The sequence below is a fragment of the Hypanus sabinus genome, chromosome 11, assembly GCF_030144855.1.
Source record: "Hypanus sabinus isolate sHypSab1 chromosome 11, sHypSab1.hap1, whole genome shotgun sequence".
Classification (NCBI taxonomy): Eukaryota; Metazoa; Chordata; class Chondrichthyes; order Myliobatiformes; family Dasyatidae; genus Hypanus; species Hypanus sabinus.
The window spans coordinates 111,977,543-111,996,335 of record NC_082716.1 but is presented as its reverse complement, the minus strand read 5'-3'; the positions used below and the strand labels follow the sequence as shown (position 1 = coordinate 111,996,335).

Sequence of the window (18,793 nt, the reverse complement as noted above, 5' to 3'; positions counted from 1 at the left end):
GTAACATTAACCCTTGCCTTTCCACGACTTCCACAAGGTCACCTGATAGAGGTCTTCAAAATTACGAGGGGTTTTGATGGAGTCGGTGTGTCTGCTTGTGGAATGGGACTGAACCAGATGTCATCAGTTAAAATGGTCCAATAGGGTGTGGTTTTTTAGAACAGTTTGTGGTTGAGCTCAGGAGGGGATCAGCTATTCCAGATTGGGTGTTGTGCAATGAACCAGAATTGATTAGAGAGCTGAAGGTCAAAGACCCCTGAGGGGAAAGTGATTGTAATGTGATCAAATTCACCCCGAAACTTGAGAAGGAGACTGGCTTTGAGTCATGTACCCTGTGGGATGCTATACAAGTACTGGCAAGAACTTTGAACCATACATTGGAGATAGGAAAGACCGCAGATGATGGAATCAGGTGTTAAAAACAAAGTGCTGGAGGAACTTAGTGGGTCTGGCCCATCTCTGGAAGGAAATGACCAGTGGACTCTTTGGGTTGAGACCCTTCATCCAGAAAAGTCTCTCTAGACTAGGGGTTCCCAATCTCAGGTCCACGGACCCCTTGATTAGTGGCAAGACTCCATGGTGTAGAAAGATTGGGAACCCCTGGTCTAGATTAAGAATCTTAAACTAAAACCCTTTTTAAAACTCAATATCGAAATACAGCCACTGGCATGCCTTCTACATAATTGCATCAACACCCCTTTATTTTTATTTAGAGATGCAGTGTGAAACAGGAACGTCCCACCGCATGAGCAGCCCACCTACTTCTCCCTAACAATCACAGGACAATTTCCAATGAGCAATTAATCTACCAACAGGTACATCTTTGGACTGTTGAGCACCCAGAAGGAAGTACAAACTTTCCTCCTAGAGTTGAACTCTGAACTCCAAAGTCCTGAGCTGTGATAGCATCCGGCTAAACGCTACACTACTGTGAAGCCACAGGATATGTTGGGCCTAGGTTACATCTTCAGGTACATTGACATCCTGGAACTTGAAACTGCTCACCCTCGATGAGAACAGGTGTGCATTACCTCCACTTTGTCAAGAAGCCCAGAAATGGGGTGAGATTAATCCATTTCTTGCTGATCTCGTGATTAAAATTCCAAGTCAGATTGAAATCATCGAGGCGAGTGGATGTTCGTGCTGACTTGGTTGCTACTGCCAGAGGAAGGCGTCTGTGTGTGACAGTCTCTCTCTCTGTCTCTCCTTCTCGCTCGCTGCTCCCAGAGGAAGGTTCCTGGCTTTGAATGGTCTTTCCCTATCCCTCGATGCAGCCACAGTTCTGGGTCTTGGGCAAGGTTTAATCGACGTGCATTGTGGATTGGACGGAGTACTATCGCCCTGTTAGCCTAACGTCAGTAGTGGGGAAGATGCTTGAGTCCATTATTAAGGACGAAATAGTGGCATATCTTGATGGCAGAAATAGGATTAGGCCGAGCCAGCATGGATTTACCAAGGGCAAATCATGCTTGACTAATCTGTTGGAGTTTTTTGAGGGTGTAACAAGGATGTTAGACGAGGGTAAGCCAGTGGATGTTGTGTACCTAGATTTTCAGAAGGCATTCGATAAGCTGCCACATAGGAGATTGGTGAGTAAAATCAGAGCTCATGGCATTGGGGGCAGGGTTTCAACATGGATAGAAAGCTGGTTGGCAGATAGAAAGCAAAGGGTAGCAGTGAATGGGTGTTTCTCGGACTGGCTGGAGGTGACTAGTGGGGTACCACAGGGCTCTGTATTGGGACCACAGCTCTTTACGATTTATGTCAATGATTTAGATGAGGGCATTGAAAACTATATCAGCAAGTTTGCTGACAATACTAAACTGGGTGGCAGTGTGACATGCGAAGAGGACGTTAGGAGAATACAGGGAGACTTGGATAGGCTGGGTGAGTGGGCAGATACTTGGCAGATGTCATTCAATGTGAATAAATGTGAAGTTATCCACTTTGGAAGCAGGAACAAGAGGGCAGAGTATTGTCTGAACGGTGTAGAATTAGGTAAGGGAGAAATGCAAAGAGACCTAGGAGTCCTAGTTCATCAGTCAATGAAGGTGAATGAGCAAGTGCAACAGGCAGTGAAGAGGGCAAGTGGAATGTTGGCATTTATTACAGGGGGAATTGAGTACAAAAGCAAGGATGTCCTTTTGCATTTGTACAGGGCCCTGGTGAGACCACACCTGGAATATTGTGTACAGTTTTGGTCTCCAGGTTTAAGGAAGGACATTCTGGCAATTGAGGAAGTGCAGCGTAGATTCACTAGGTTGATTCCTGGGATGGCAGGGCTGTCTTACACAGAGAGATTGGGCTTGTACACGCTAGAATTGAGGAGATTGAGAGGGGATCTGATTGAAACGTTTAAGATAATTAAAGGATTTGATAGGATTGAGGCAGGAAATATGTTCCAGATGTTGGGAGAGTCCAGTACCAGGGGGCATGGATTGAGAATAAGAGGTCAGTTATTTAAAACAGAGTTGAGGAAGAGCTTCTTCTCCCAGAGAGTTGTGGAGGTGTGGAATGCACTGCCTCGGAAGACGGTGGAGACCAATTCTCTGGATGCTTTCAAGAAGGAGCTAGATAGATATCTGATGGATAGGGGAATCAAGGGATATGGGGACAAGGCAGGGACTGGGTATTGATAGTGAATGATCAGCCATGATCTCAGACTCGAGGGGCCGAATGGTCTACTTCTACACCTATTGTCTATTGACTCAGTGTGTTTCTGGTTCCTGCTCGCTTTTTTTTGTTGTTATTTTGAGTCAGGGTGCCCTGCAGGTAACAAACACTGAGCTGAACTGAATACACCTGGACTCTTTCAATTCTGTTTTCCACTTCATTTTTTTTGTTGCTGTTTGTGTGATTTTGCGTGCAGAGAGGGGAGGGTTTAATGTTTGTTCTTTGTAAAAGTTCCACGGCTTTTGTTTCATGGCTGCCTGTGGGAAGACAAATCTCATGGTTGTACACTGCATATGTCCTTTGATAATAAATGTAGTTTGAATCTCCACTTGGAAGGCTGACACTTTGGCTTTTCAGTCTGGGAAATTGCCTCATGTGCGATCATTTTGAAATGTTGAAGTGATGAAACACAATTATGACTTCAGTGTGTTTGTGTGTGAAAACCAGTGCTCCCTCTGTAAGGACTGGTGACATGAGTTTGCTCTTCACCAGGAACATTAACGTAGAATGTACTTGCACATGAAAATCAGAGGAATTGTTTGAGAATCAAGAATAATCATATGTACAAATAGTCTTAACGGTGATATTCCCCATGTGACACCAGAAGAAACGAGATGAATATTTATTTTGAATGCCATCCGTGACAGCAGAGGAAACGGGATGAATATTTCCATCATGGATAACTTATGATCCCTCTCAACCTCATTCTCCTGCCTTCTCCCCACAGCCCTCGACGCCCTGACTAACCAAGAACCAATCAACCTCTGCTTTAAATATCATTCAATAACTTGGCTGGCTGTGGCAATGAATTCCACAGATCCACCACCCTTCAGCTAAAGAAATTCTTCTCATCTCTTTTCCAAATGGACGCCCCTCTACTCTGAGGCTGTGCCCTCTAGTCCTAGACTCACCTTCTGCAGGAAACATCCTCTCCATGTCCACTCTATCTAGGTCTTTCAATATTTGATAGGAGGCTCCATGACAGAAAGATGAAGGTCCATGATCTTGGAGTTGGCTGGCACTGCGGTCTAACACTTCATAGTGCCATCTATAAGATTAGGGTTCAATTCTTGCTACTATCTGTAAGGAGTATGCATGTTCTCCTGGTGACCATACAGGTTTCCTCCCATTCCAAAGATGTACGTGTTAGGATTAGAAAATTGTTGGGATGCTATGTTAGGGGCAGGACTGTGGCACAGTGCTTAGTATAATGCCAATGCAGTAGCAGAGACCCAGGTTCAACTTCCACCATTGTCTGTAACGAGTTTGTACCTTCTCCCCAGGACCACGTAGCTTTCCTCTGGGTGTTCAAGTTTCCTCCCATGTTCCAAAGACATCCAAGTTAGTATGTTAATTGGTCACATGGGTGTAATTATGCAAGGCAGAGATACATCTCACCAAAGCTGTAATGTGCTCCTTCTCTCCGCCAGCCTGCAGGTGTAGCGCCTGCTTAGCCCCCCGCCACCCCCACTGAGTCAGGGTCACTTGAAACCATGGGAGCAGCTGGTACATATCCCAAATCTGGTGATGTGACCACTGACGTGAGGCAGGCAATCTCTGAACAGTATTGATAACGGCTGGGGTCACCCGTCTTGTAAAGACACTGCCCAGAAGAAGGCAATGGCAGACCACTTCTGTAGAAAAAAAATTGCCAGGGACAATCATGGTTATGGAAAGGCCATGATCGCCTGCATCATACGACAAGGTACATAACGAATGAATGGGCTGATTGGGCTGGTGGGGCAATGTAAAGAGCAGAGTGTCAGTGATAATCTCTTACTGAAGAACTAACGTAGCCCAAGGACACTGGACCAACTCTCTGAAAATGAGACTTTACACAGGGCAGAATGGAATCATCTGAGGGTGTAGAGCTGGCCCAGAACTATCCAAGATGTGCCTGCCTAGATAAGGCCTTAAGACCATAAGCCATAGGAACAGACTTAGGCCATTTGAACACAGAAATCTACAGCACATTACAGGCCCTTCAGCCCACAATGTTGTGCTGACCATATAACCTACACTAGAAATTGCCTAGAATTTCCCTACTGCATACCCTCTATTTTTCTAAGCTCCATGCACCTATCTAAGAAACTCTTAAAAGACGCATTTGGCCCATTGATTCTGCTCCGCTATTCCATCATGGCTGATTTATTATCCCTCTCAAGCGTATTCTCCTGCCTTCTTTCCATAATCTTTGATGCCCTGACTAACCAAGAACCTATCAACCTCTGCTTTAAATATACTCAATGACTTGGCCTCCATGGCAATGAATTCCACAGATTCACCACCTTCTAGCTAAAGAAATTTATTCTCATCTCTGTTCTGTTGGGATGTCCCTCTTTTTCGAAGCTGTGCTCTCTGGTCATAGACTCACCCACGATAGGAAACATGCTCTCTGCATCCAGCATATCTAGGCTTTTCAACATTCGATAGGTTTCAAGCACAAGGATAGATCTTATGCTTGGGACTCAGAAGCACAAACTCAGCTGCTAACACAAGGGTTCCCAACCATTTTCATACCATGAAGCCCTAGCATTAACCAAGGGGTTTGTGGACTCCAGGTTAGGAACTCCTACGCTAGGAGGAATTAACCCACCCAAAGGTCACAGGTGCAGACTGGAATGGTTGAAAGATCAACACTGGCAAAACACCATTCTGTTGAGCATTGTGGGTATGCTACGTTGGCGCCAGAATATGTGGCCACGTTAGCAGACTGCCCGCTGTGCAGCTTTGGGTTCTGCTGGTTAACACAAATGGCACACTTTACTGCAGTGAAATTTCATGTATGTGTGATAAATAAATGTATCTGAATCTGACGTGCTTTCTTTTCCAAACTAATGGGAAATAAGCAGCAGAAACAATGAATCAAAACACACGTCAAATGTGCAAGAAATCCCACATTATTGTCTACGTAACTACTACAACTGAAGTGGGAATCTTACTTCAGCCAAAGTTGTCAAGTCTGGAAGTCAGAGGCCCAAAAGTCAAAGCCCTGGAGTCAGTGTATCAAGAAGCCAAGAGTTCCAACGTCTGCGAGAATGGAGGTTGTTGGCTTGGAGGCAGCTTGCCCTGCGGCTGGAGGCTCGTCTTTGTGTGTGAGTGAGAAAGTGGGTTTGCTTTACTGTTGTTTGTTGTGTTCTGTGTTGCTCTGCTAAACAATGTGGGCATGTACTGTGGTCACAAAATGTGGTGACACTTGCAGACGTTCGAAGGAGGTTCATGAAAGTTATGCCTGGATTGAAAGGCTCATCATATGAGAAGCATTTCATGGCTTTGGACCTGTACTCTACAGAATTCAGAAAAATGAGGGGGTATCACATTGAAAACTATTGAATGTTGAAAGGCCTTGAAAGAGTAGATGTGGAGATGATGTTTCCTATGGTGGGGGAGCCTTAGAATAGAGGGATCTCCATTTAGAATGGAGATGAGGAAGAATTTCTTTAGCCAGGGAGTGGTAAAATCTATGGAATTCTTTGCCACAGCCGGCTGTAGAGGACAAGATGCTGGGTGTATTTAAAGCAGAGGTTGATAAGATTCTTGATTAGTCAGGACATGAAGGGTTTTGGAGAAAAAGTAGGAGACTGGGGCGAAGAGGGAAACGGATCAGCCACGATGAAATGGGCCACAAATGGCCTAATTCTGCTCCATTATCTTATGCTTAGCTTGCTTTGGCTTTCAACACAAATGTTCCCATGTACATGTTCAAAGAAGTAAATTTCAAACTAAATTTTAACCAGAGAACACATATGTCATCATATACTACTTGGAGATTAATTTTCCTGTAGGCATCCTCAGCGAAGATATAGAATAATAACTATAACAGGATTAATGAAAGTGCAGAAGACAACAAACCGTGCAAATGCAAATATAAATAAATACAATAAATAACGGGAACATGAGTTAATGAGATAAACAACTTTAATGACTTTACAGAAACATCCCTATTTGGTCAAGAGGCTGATGGGTGAGGGGTAGTAACTGTTCTTGAACCTGGTGGTGCGAGTCCTGAGGCTCCTGTACCTTCTACCTGATGGCACCATGCCTGGGTGGTGGGGATTGCTGGTAATGGATGCTTCTTTCCTATGGCAGCATATCACACAGGTGTGCTCAATAGTTGGGAGGGCTTTACCCGTGACATACTGGGCCGAATACATGTGAGAAATAAATGAATCTGAAGTACTCTCTGCAGCTTACCAAGTAAAATTGTGAAAAAGAAATCTTGCAGGGTGTCCCCAGCATATTTTTGGGTGTTGGTTGATTCAAACGTTTCACTGTATGCTTCGATGTATGTGTGACAAAGGAATTTTAAACACCCACAGAACAGCTTACAAAGTAAAATAGTTAAAAAGTAATCTTTATTCTCCTGCTGCAAGTAAATGTGCCGCCAGTGATTCACACCCAGACGCCTTATGTTTTGAGCAGTGATCTCTGCTGATTCTCATGAGTGCCTGCAGTAAAATTAAAATTCCACCATCTGCTCCGAGACTTGCTGTAACTGCTCCTGAAAGTGCATCGGATATTCTCACAGATGGTCGAGACCAAAGACACAGGTGGCTGAGGAAGGGGTGGGGTGCACACAGGCACCCTGTGGGTGAGCACACTTGAGATTGCAGGTAATATGAAGTGATGTACCCAGGACAAGGGGAAGTTGCAGCTCCACAGTATGTTGACCCTCACCACTTTGGGCAAAAGGTTTCCAAAAAAAAGCTAAAACAACAAACACTAGATTCTGCAGATGCTGTAATCCCAGATCAATGCACACAAAATGCTGGAGGAACTCAGCACATCATGCAGTATCTATGGAAATGAATAAAAAGTTGATGTTTTGGGCTGAGAATCTTCACGGAAAGGAAGGGGACTGAAGACAGAATAAGCGAGGGGCAGGAGAACAAGCTGACAGGTGAGGAGGAGAGGTGGATGAAATAAGAAGCAGGGAAGGGATAGGTGGAAGAGGAAAAGGGCTGAAAAAGGAGGAATCTGATAGGAGAGGAGAGTGGACCATCAGAGAAGGAATGGAACCAGAGGGAGGTGATGGGCAGGTGCCTGATGCATCGACTGTTTATTCCTCTCCCTAGATGCTGCCTGACCTGCTGAGTTTCCCAGCATTTGGTGTGTGTTGCTCCAGGTTTCCAGGAAAGATTCATCGAGAGACACAGGTGGAAACAGGCCAATTAGCCCAGTGGGTCCACTTTGACCCTCAACCACTCTTTATATTCATCGTACCTCCATTCCCTTTCTTCAGTCCTCCTCATATTCCCTTTAAACTTCCAGCCCCTCAGTTTTTAACACTCACCTGTAGGGCGATCACTCGAGTCGAGTACAATGTTCTCCTCAGAGGCTGTCCACTGTTGCTGGGTCTTCAAAGGCCAGTCCGGGATGCACATACTCTGGTGCATTAATCTGGGATGTTTGGGCGGATTCCCTTAACGGAGAATGCCTTAATGGTGACTTCATTTAACGCGGGAAGGCTGATGCACGGGGAGTCACCACACAGTCTTTGACAGACCGGGGTCTGGGTCCAGTGACGTGGAGTGCAAAATGACTGGGGACCCCTCACTACTGCAGCCTTCCTCTGCCTTCACTGCCCTTGCGATACGTTGCCATCTTCTGCCAGCTCCACTTTTGAGGTCTTGGTTGTGTCTAGAACCACCCCCTTGACCTTAACACCATTCGTGACAGTAGCAGGAGCTGCTAAACTCTAGAGTGCATTGCCCTTGGGAGCTCAGGAGCTCTCAAGCCTCTTCACCATGACGATCCTCAGAGAATGCTCATCCATACACAGCGGCCAAGGGGTAACGGAAACAAGCCAAGAATGTATTCAGGAGTAGACATCACCACCAAGGTGCATGCTGTCTCATTGGAACGCTTGGGGTTGCTTCACTCCCACTGAAGAATTCTGTGCTTGACGCCACACCATCATAAGCAAACCGTCAAGTCACTGGCTGCAGTCTACCATCACTGCACGACTTGTACGCATCCAGGACAAAGAAGTGGGCAGGAAAAAAATTAGTCTGAATACCAACCACCCTGCAAACTGCCTTATACTATAATAGGACTATTAAAACAAAAAATCCATGCCATCTGACAAGATTCTTCCCCCAGGCAGTTAATCTGATCAAACATCCTCGCTAGCCCTCCACACTCCCCTCTATTTATTATCCCAGTCATTGTAAACAATTTAAACTACTTCTTATAGCACTGCTCACATTGTAAATATATGCAGATATTTGTGCACATTTTATTCCATATCCATACTTTAATCTCTGGCTTTATTTTTAGACAAATCTTTCAAATTGTTAAGTATTGTTGTTTGTTGCGTGTCATGTCAAGACATCACAACGAAGTCCTAATACATAGAAATGCAAATGGCAAATCAGGTAGTAGATCCTTTGATAAGAAGGTGATGTTCTCGGGGAGGTCAGCCTTGCCACTCTCAATCCTGCCCCTTGTTGGGTCAGCCAATCAGCAATATGGTGCACATTTCAAATCTGTCTCTGGTGGTACAAGGGCATTACCTTATTTGATCGGTTTTGAAGAGTGGCTAATTATGTCACGCCGCGACTACCCTTGGATTACACAACGCTGCAAAGCCAATGGGGAAGAGGAATTCCTCTTCCCAAAGTGAAGTACATTAAATCAACATACTAGTTACTCATTGACCCCAAGTCTTAATTGATGTATTCATGGTTTGGACTCTTCATTCGATGCGGTTTGGGGATAGGACTCTTAATCTGGATTGGGCTCTTTAATTGAGGCGGTATGTGGACTGGATTCTGTAGTTCACATTATGGTGCGTTTCTGGTTTTCCTTTCTTTTTATTGCTGTTTTGTGCGATTCTGATCGGGGTGGACTAGCACTGTGGTCTGCAGATAGCGAGGGACTGGATTAAACTGAACTGGGATGACAGGATATGGCTGGACTCTTTTGATGTCTTTGTGATTTGGTGTTTTATATTCTGTTTCCACTTTTCAAAAAACAGTTTTCCTTTAAAGAGATTCCAGGGTTTTCTTTATTTCATGGCTGTCTGTGGGAAGATGAATCTCAGGGTTGTATACTTTATACATACTTGATAAATTAATGTACTTTGAATCTTTGGAATATTATGTTTAAAATGTTGTTCAAGGTACAATTAGATTGCACCAAACCTCCTCCAGACCTTAATTGTAACCCCACCTCTGCACCTTGCCCTTTCCCTTCACCTTCCCAACAAGAGTTTTCGCCATGTCTCTGGGTTAGGCGCAGGAAAGCAAGACTTTGAGATATGCATCAGGCAGAGGGTGCATGTTTCCAAACCCAGCTGTAGAAAAGAGACAATCGGTTGTCCAGTGAGATGAGTGCTCTTGATCAAGTCTCTGTGGCAACAGACTCAACATATCAAAAATAGGTTGATTGAAGGGATCCTCAAATCCAGATGCCCGTCAGTCCAAATGGTTGAGCTTCCTGTGGTACTGGTTAGGTCCGATATATCGTAGTGGACTGTGTTTGGAGTGACTGATGATTTCTTTGCCAAGATAAGGCTGCAAGACTGCTGGTACACGAACACTGCCATCCTGGAGATGAAAATTGCATTACTACTTAATAGAAATAAAAACATCTCTGTCGACCTGTCTTTATCCTGCACAACACTAACATCGAACTCTACCCGTAACATCCAGGATACCTTCAAGGAGTGATACCTCAAAAATGTGACGGTATCCATCAGTAAGGACCCCCATCACCCAGGACATGGCCTCTCTCACTGCCACCATTAACAGCCTGAAGGCACACACTCAATGATTTAGGAACAGCTTCTGTTATCCAGTTACTGCATTAATTACTCATAAAATGTCATTTGATTTTTTATCTAAGTCACAACAATAGATAAACACAATTTGTTGAAACTAATAACACATGTTTTTATTGAACACATTGCAAAAGACCACCTGGATGTTTAACTCTTCTGGCACCCCGCTATGTTTGCACATCAACACCAAAGCCTCATCCCAACTGTGAAGCATGGTGGAAGGAGCATCATGGTTTGGGGCTGCTGTGCTGCCTCAGGGCCTGGACAGCTTGCAATCAGTGAGGGAACAGTGAATTCAAAGTTGCGTCGAGACATTTTACAGGAGAATGTCAGGGTAGCAGTCCATCACCTTAAGTTTGATAGAAGTTGGATGATGCAACAAGACGATGACCAGAAACACAAGAGTATATCAACAACAGAATGGTTTAAAAAGCATAACATTTGTGTTTTGGAATGGCCAAGTCAGAGTCCAGATCTTAACCCATGACCTGAAGAGGGCTGTTTATGCAGAAATATTGATGAACTGAAAGAGTTTTGTATGGAGGGAAGGTCTTTAATTCCTCCTTGCCATTGGGCAAGTCTGATTAGCAGCTACAGGAAACATTTGGTGGAGGTTACTGCTGCTAAAGGAGGTTCTACCAGTTATTAAATACAAGGTTTCACATACCTTTTCCATCCAGCCTGGACTGTGAATGATTAAACAATGTGTTCAGTAAAGAAATGGAAAATACATTTGTTTCTGTGTTATTAGTTTAGGCAGATTGTGTTTGTCTATTATTCTAACTTAGATGAAGATCAGACCACATTTTCTGAGTAATTAATGCAGAAACCCAGGTAATTGCGCAGGGTTAACTGTTTCTTGCAACTGTATATATATTTACTGTGATTGAGAGATTTTTCCAATTATTATGTGCTGCACGTTACTGCTGCCGCAAAGTCAACAAAGACAAGTTTCATGACATATGCCAGTGATATTACACCTGATTCAGATCCCGGTTCGTTTGATAAAGTTCTTGTCTGATACCCATATCCCTTGTGTCCAAAGGTCTCGCTCTTAATGTTGGCTTGTGCCTTTGAGGAGTCTCAGAAATTCACAAGTCCATCAGATTACAAATTACTATTTGTTTAAATTTAGAGATACAAGTCCTTCCAGCCCAATTACACCCCCACAACCAATTAATCTACTAACTGATAAATCTCTGGACTTTGGGAGGAAATTGGAGCACTCGGAGGAAATGCATGCAGTCACAGGGAGAACGTAGAAACTCCTTACAGACGGTGATGGATTTGCACTCAGGCTGTTGTAATATCTGCAATGTTACCATGCTGCCCAACTTGTCCAATGAAATTTGTTGTCTCCAGTGATTATGGCTGCCCTCTTATCCTGAGTGTGGGCCAGTATCAGGCTCCCCACCCAAGGAAGTAGCTACTCAGTATCTACCCATCAGTCCCTCTCAGAATCCCTCATGACAAGCTCACTGCTTGGGTCCTCTGGACTCTAGTGAGCACAGCTGAACGTCAGCAGTCTTTCCTACACTCATACCTCTCAAATCAGCCTAGTGTATCTGAACTGCCTTCTACAGAGGCTGGAAATCAGAGCAACAAACACAAAATGCTGGATGAACTTCAGCAGGTCAGACAGCTTCTATGGAGGGAAACAAACAGTGAAAGTTTTAGACTGAGATACTTCATCAGGACTGGAGAGGAAGGGGGAAGCACCCAAAGTAAGAAGGTGGGAAGGAGTACAAGGTGGCAGGTGATAGGTGAGACCAGGTGAGGGATGAAGTAAAAAGCTGTGAGGTGATAGGTGGAAGAAGTAGGAATCTTATTACAAAGTCATAGAAAAGTATTGGACATCGGCCCTTCGGCCCATCTAGACTATGCTGAACCATTTAAATTACCTACTCCCATCGACCTGAAGTGGAACCATAGCCCTCCATGCCCCTACCACCCATGTACCTATCCAAGTTCTCTTAAACGTTCAATTTGAGCTCGCATACACCACGTTCTGGCAGCTCATTTCACACTCTCACCATCCTCCGAGTGAAGAAGTTTCCCTTCATGTTGCCCTTAAAATTTTTACCTTTCACCCTTAACCAATGACCTCTAGTTGTAGTCCCACTGAATCTCAGTGGAAAAAGCCTGCTTGCATTTACCCTACCTATACGCCTCATAATTTTCTATATCTCTATCAAATCTCCTCTCAATCTTCTACATTCCAAGGAATAAAGTCCTAATCTATTCAATCTTTCCTTATAACTCAGACCCGGCAACATCCTTGTAAATTTTCTCTGTACTCTTTCAACCTTATTTTCACTTTTCCTGTAGGTAGGTGACACAATATTCCTAATTAGGCCTCACTAATATCTTTTACAACTTCAACATAACATCCCATCTCCTGTACTCAATACTTGCATTGCTGAAGGAATGTGCCAAAAGTTTTCTTTACAACTCCATCTACCCGTGATGCCACTTTCAACGAATCATGAATCTGTATTCCTGAATTCTTTTGTCCTACCGCACTCCTCAGTGCGCTTCTGATGGCGAGGAGAACGGACCATGGGAGGAAGGGCACTTTGCTACACCTTTTGCTCACTCTGCAGGCAGCCTGTCAAGACTCACCAAGAGTTAGTTTCACTTAAAGGTGAAAAGGAATAAGAAAAATGCTGAGTTTAAAATAAACTAATTTATGACTCGGTAGTATTGCTGGCAATTTCCTAATGATCTATTGAATGATACATGACTAGGAAAAAATAAATGCAGTGCTATAGCACGGTAGCTGGGGATCATGACTAACTATACACTGTTCCAGCACAAACAACATGGGAAACATGAGTTCTCTCTGCGATTTTACAACTGGGATTATCAGCTAAATGCAGAGATTATCCGTCTTGTTGATCATAGTCAAAGAACACTACAGCATAGAAACATACCCTTCCACCCATCCTGTCTGTCACTATTAATCTGTCCTGTCCCATCGACCTGCACCCAGACCATATCCCTCCGTAACCCCCCATGTCCCTATTCCTATATTAATCTGTCCTGTCCCATCGACCTGCTCTCAGACCATATCCCTCTGTAACCCCCTCATGTCCCTATTCCTACATTAATCTGTCCTGTCCCATCGACCTGCACCCAGACCATACCCCTCTGTAAACCCCCCATGTCCCTATTCCTATATTAATCTGTCCTGTCCCATTGACCTGCACCCAGACCATATCCCTCTGTAACCCCCCCATGTCCCGATTCCTATATTAATCTTCCTGTCCAATCGACCTGCACCCAGACCATACCCCTCTGTAACCCCCCCATGTCCCTATTCCTATATTAATCTGTCCTGTCCCATCGACCTGCACCCAGACCATCTCCCTCTGTAACCCCCCCATGTCCCTATTCCTATATTAATCTGCCCTGTCCCATCGACCTGCACCCAGTCCATATCCCTCTGTAACCCCCCCAGGTCCCGATTCCTATATTAAACTGTCCTGTCCCATCGACCTGCACCCAGACCATACCCCTCTGTAACACCCCCATGTCCCTATTCCTATATTAATCTGCCCTGTCCCATCGACCTGCACCCAGTCCATACCCCTCTGTAACCCCCCCATGTCCCTATTCCTATATTAATCTGTCCTGTCCAATCGACCTGCACCCAGACCATATCCCTCTGTAACCACCCCCCCATGTCCCTATTCCTATATTAATCTGTCCTGTCCCATCGACCTGCTCTCAGACCATATCCCTCTGTAACCCCCTCATGTCCCTATTCCTACATTAATCTGTCCTGTCCCATCGACCTGCACCCAGACCATACCCCTCTGTAAACCCCCCATGTCCCTATTCCTATATTAATCTGTCCTGTCCCATTGACCTGCACCCAGACCATATCCCTCTGTAACCCCCCCATGTCCCGATTCCTATATTAATCTGTCCTGTCCCATTGACCTGCACCCAGACCATATCCCTCTGTAACCCCCCCATGTCCCGATTCCTATATTAATCTGTCCTGTCCCATCGACCTGCACCCAGTCCATATCCCTCTGTAACCCCCCCATGTCCATATTCCTATATTAATCTTCCTGTCCAATCGACCTGCACCCAGACCATACTCCTCTGTAACCCCCCCATGTCCCGATTCCTATATTAATCTGTCCTGTCCCATCGACCTGCACCCAGTCCATATCCCTCTGTAACCCCCCCATGTCCATATTCCTATATTAATCTTCCTGTCCAATCGACCTGCACCCAGACCATACCCCTCTGTAACCCCCCCATGTCCCGATTCCTATATTAATCTTCCTGTCCAATCGACCTGCACCCAGACCATACCCCTCTGTAACCCCCCCATGTCCCTATTCCTATATTAATCTGTCCTGTCCCATCGACCTGCACCCAGACCATCTCCCTCTGTAACCCCCCCATGTCCCTATTCCTATATTAATCTGCCCTGTCCCATCGACCTGCACCCAGACCATACCCCTCTGTAACCCCCCCATGTCCCTATTCCTATATTAATCTGCCCTGTCCCATCGACCTGCACCCAGTCCATATCCCTCTGTAACCCCCCCAGGTCCCTATTCCTATATTAATCTGTCCTGTCCCATCGACCTGCACCCAGACTGTATCCCTCTGTAACCCCCCCCATGTCCCTATTCCTATATTAATCTGTCCTGTCCCATCGACCTGCACCCAGTCCATACCCCTCTGTAACCCCCCCATGTCCCTATTCCTATATTAATCTGTCCTGTCCAATCGACCTGCACCCAGACCATATCCCTCTGTAACCACCCCCCCATGTCCCTATTCCTATATTAATCTGCCCTGTCCCATCGACCTGCACCCAGTCCATATCCCTCTGTAACCCCCCCAGGTCCCGATTCCTATATTAAACTGTCCTGTCCCATCGACCTGCACCCAGACCATACCCCTCTGTAACCCCCCCATGTCCCTATTCCTATATTAATCTGTCCTGTCCCATCGACCTGCACCCAGTCCATATCCCTCTGTAACCCCCCCATGTCCCTATTCCTATATTAATCTGTCCTGTCCCATTGACCTGCACCCAGACCATATCCCTCTGTAACCCCCCCATGTCCCGATTCCTATATTAATCTGTCCTGTCCCATCGACCTGCACCCAGTCCATATCCCTCTGTAACCCCCCCATGTCCATATTCCTATATTAATCTTCCTGTCCAATCGACCTGCACCCAGACCATACTCCTCTGTAACCCCCCCCATGTCCCGATTCCTATATTAATCTGTCCTGTCCCATCGACCTGCACCCAGTCCATATCCCTCTGTAACCCCCCCATGTCCATATTCCTATATTAATCTTCCTGTCCAATCGACCTGCACCCAGACCATACCCCTCTGTAACCCCCCCATGTCCCTATTCCTATATTAATCTGTCCTGTCCAATCGACCTGCACCCAGACCATATCCCTCTGTAACCACCCCCCCATGTCCCTATTCCTATATTAATCTGCCCTGTCCCATCGACCTGCACCCAGTCCATATCCCTCTGTAACCCCCCCAGGTCCCGATTCCTATATTAAACTGTCCTGTCCCATCGACCTGCACCCAGACCATACCCCTCTGTAACCCCCCCATGTCCCTATTCCTATATTAATCTGTCCTGTCCCATTGACCTGCACCCAGACCATATCCCTCTGTAACCCCCCCATGTCCCGATTCCTATATTAATCTGTCCTGTCCCATCGACCTGCACCCAGTCCATATCCCTCTGTAACCCCCCCATGTCCATATTCCTATATTAATCTTCCTGTCCAATCGACCTGCACCCAGACCATACTCCTCTGTAACCCCCCCATGTCCCGATTCCTATATTAATCTGTCCTGTCCCATCGACCTGCACCCAGTCCATATCCCTCTGTAACCCCCCCATGTCCATATTCCTATATTAATCTTCCTGTCCAATCGACCTGCACCCAGACCATACTCCTCTGTAACCCCCCCATGTCCATATTCCTATATTAATCTTCCTGTCCAATCGACCTGCACCCAGTCCATACCCCTCTGTAACCCCCCATGTCCCTATTCCTATATTAATCTGTCCTGTCCCATCGACCTGCACCCAGACCATATCCCTCTGTAACCCCCCAGGTCCATATTCCTATATTAATCTTCCTGTCCAATCGACCTGCACCCAGACCAAATCCCTCTGTAACCCCCCCATGTACCTATCCAAATTGCACCTCAACGCTGAAATCGAACCACTTGCCCTGGCAGCTCTTTCCACATTCTCACCACCCTCTGAGGGGAAGGTTCCCCCTCCTGTTCCCTTTCACCCACGACCCATCCAACCTCAGTTGGCATTTACCCTATCTGCACCCCTCATAAACTGCACACATCTACCAAATCTCCTACGCTGCAGGGAACAAGGTCCTGACCTATTGGTCATCGTTGTAAGACAGAACGCGTGACTTGCAGGGTTTTACCTTGATCTGGTTACACTCCAAGATAGCGATCAGAGTCCGCGGAACCGCACAGGCAGTCCCATTGACCTGAATTGGAGCAGAAAGGAGGCAAAGGTTAACTGAGTAGACGATGGACCGTCAAAAAAACACTGAACTGAAATAGAGCAAGAAGCAAGTCCGTCTCTTCCTAAAATTCACAGAATGAATTCAACAAGAGCTCCAACAGTCTATATAGGAGAAAAAGTGAGTTCAGTTCCTAATCTGTAAAACAGAAAAAAAAATAGCTTTCTTTGGCACACACACATCAAACACAGAGTGAAAGGTGTCGTTTGCGTCAAATCAAATCAATGAGGACTGCGCTTCACACACTTTCAGCGCCAATGCAGCATGCCCACAGCTTACTAACCTTAACTGTACACCTTTGACCTTCCGGAGGATCACAACCTCGTTGCCGGGTTTGGAGGGCTGCGTGCCTCAATGACCAGACAGCTGTGTTGTCTGGAGTCAGGGCTTTACACTTTGGCTCTTGGTAGGGTCATCCATGCCAAACAGGTCAAAGGGCAGAGGCCAGACTAAGAGTGGTCCTCCAATCCTCCAGGTTCAGGAGTTCAGCTCAGGGCCAACAACCCCGAATGGTAAAACAAAACCGTTACGGAAACAGCAATGAAGAATCCTTCTACACCTGAGTGTGACGGTATTCCTGAGTCTCCACCCGGGACGGGTGACTGACAGTGGTGAAACCGAGAGGAAGCTACTGACACGATGAATGAAACCAGAGATGGAGGATCTTCATTGCTGCCCGAAACACCAGTGGAGTAATGGGTATGCCTTTGTAACGTGGGAGGAAACTGAATCACCCAGATCAAACCAATGCAGTGGCGGGGAGAATGTACAAGCTCTACATAGACAGTGGTGGGAATTCAACACCAATCAGTGACAGCTGGCACCATGAAGTCTCACTTTTCCCTGTCTTTCATTATCGTAATAAAACAAATCTTCCTTCTGATCACTGTCCTCCTCCCCCTTATGCATTCAAAGGACCAGGACAACATTCTGAAAGAAAAGAGTAACATTTCCACAGAGGTTTTAAAAGCCATTCCAAAGAAGATAATGAAGTTCTTTTGTAGTTCAAAGTATATATACATCATGCAACTTTGAAAGTTGTCTCCTTACAGGCAGCCACAAAACAAAGAAACTGCAAAAAGAAAAGAAAAAAAAGAGTCAAACACCCAATGAGCAGTGGGAGGGGGAGAGAACAAATCGCACAAGCAACAGAAGCAAGCACACAGCTTCAGATCTGGAGTTCTGTGGAAGACACAAAGGCCAAGCATCACTACTGCAGGCCACAGCCATAGTTCATTGCAAAGCCAAGACAACACCGCCAGACCACGGACGCGAAGCCAGGCCATTGCAATGAAAGGAACATAGCAGGCAATTCCCATGCAGCAAGCCCTCTCTCGGGTCGACTGAGCGAGAACAACAAGGACAGCACTCTTCTTCCAAATAACACCACGTTCGAACAGGGGCTGGGTTTGATATCCCATAGACCGATTCTCCAAACAGTGCAGATCACTACATTACACTGCAGAATCAGCCTAAGCCAGGGTTCCCAAACTTTTTTTTATGCCATAGACCCTTATCGTTGACCAAGGTGGTCTGTGGACCCCAGGTTGGCCCCAGTCCGTCCTCAACTTTGTGCTCAGGACTCAAGGCAGGTTCAAGACCAGCTACTTCCCTGAAACCATTTGTTTCTTCAACTAACCAACAAAACCTTAATCAATAGTGTTTAGCAATACTGTGTCCATTTTGCACTAAAACGTGCCCTATTTTTCGTTCTAATGGTGTTTTCCTGTAAAAAATTGTATATACTGTCATAGAAAAGTACAGGACCGAAACAG

The 18,793-nt window shown here is 45.6% G+C and overlaps 1 protein-coding gene across 1 annotated transcript in view; it reads right to left on the bottom strand.

The window, feature by feature from the left end:
* Nucleotides 1-6,631: 6,631 nt before the first annotated feature.
* Nucleotides 6,632-18,793, bottom strand: part of sars2 (seryl-tRNA synthetase 2, mitochondrial) — a 109,258-nt gene continuing 97,096 nt past the window's right edge. Inside the window, exons 15-16 of the mRNA XM_059985144.1 lie at nt 16,917-16,982; nt 6,632-10,223 (exon numbers count right to left, since the gene is read on the bottom strand). Coding sequence (XP_059841127.1) covers nt 10,092-10,223; nt 16,917-16,982 — 198 coding nt within the window. The 3' untranslated portion in view covers nt 6,632-10,091. The remainder of the gene's footprint in view (nt 10,224-16,916; nt 16,983-18,793) is intronic.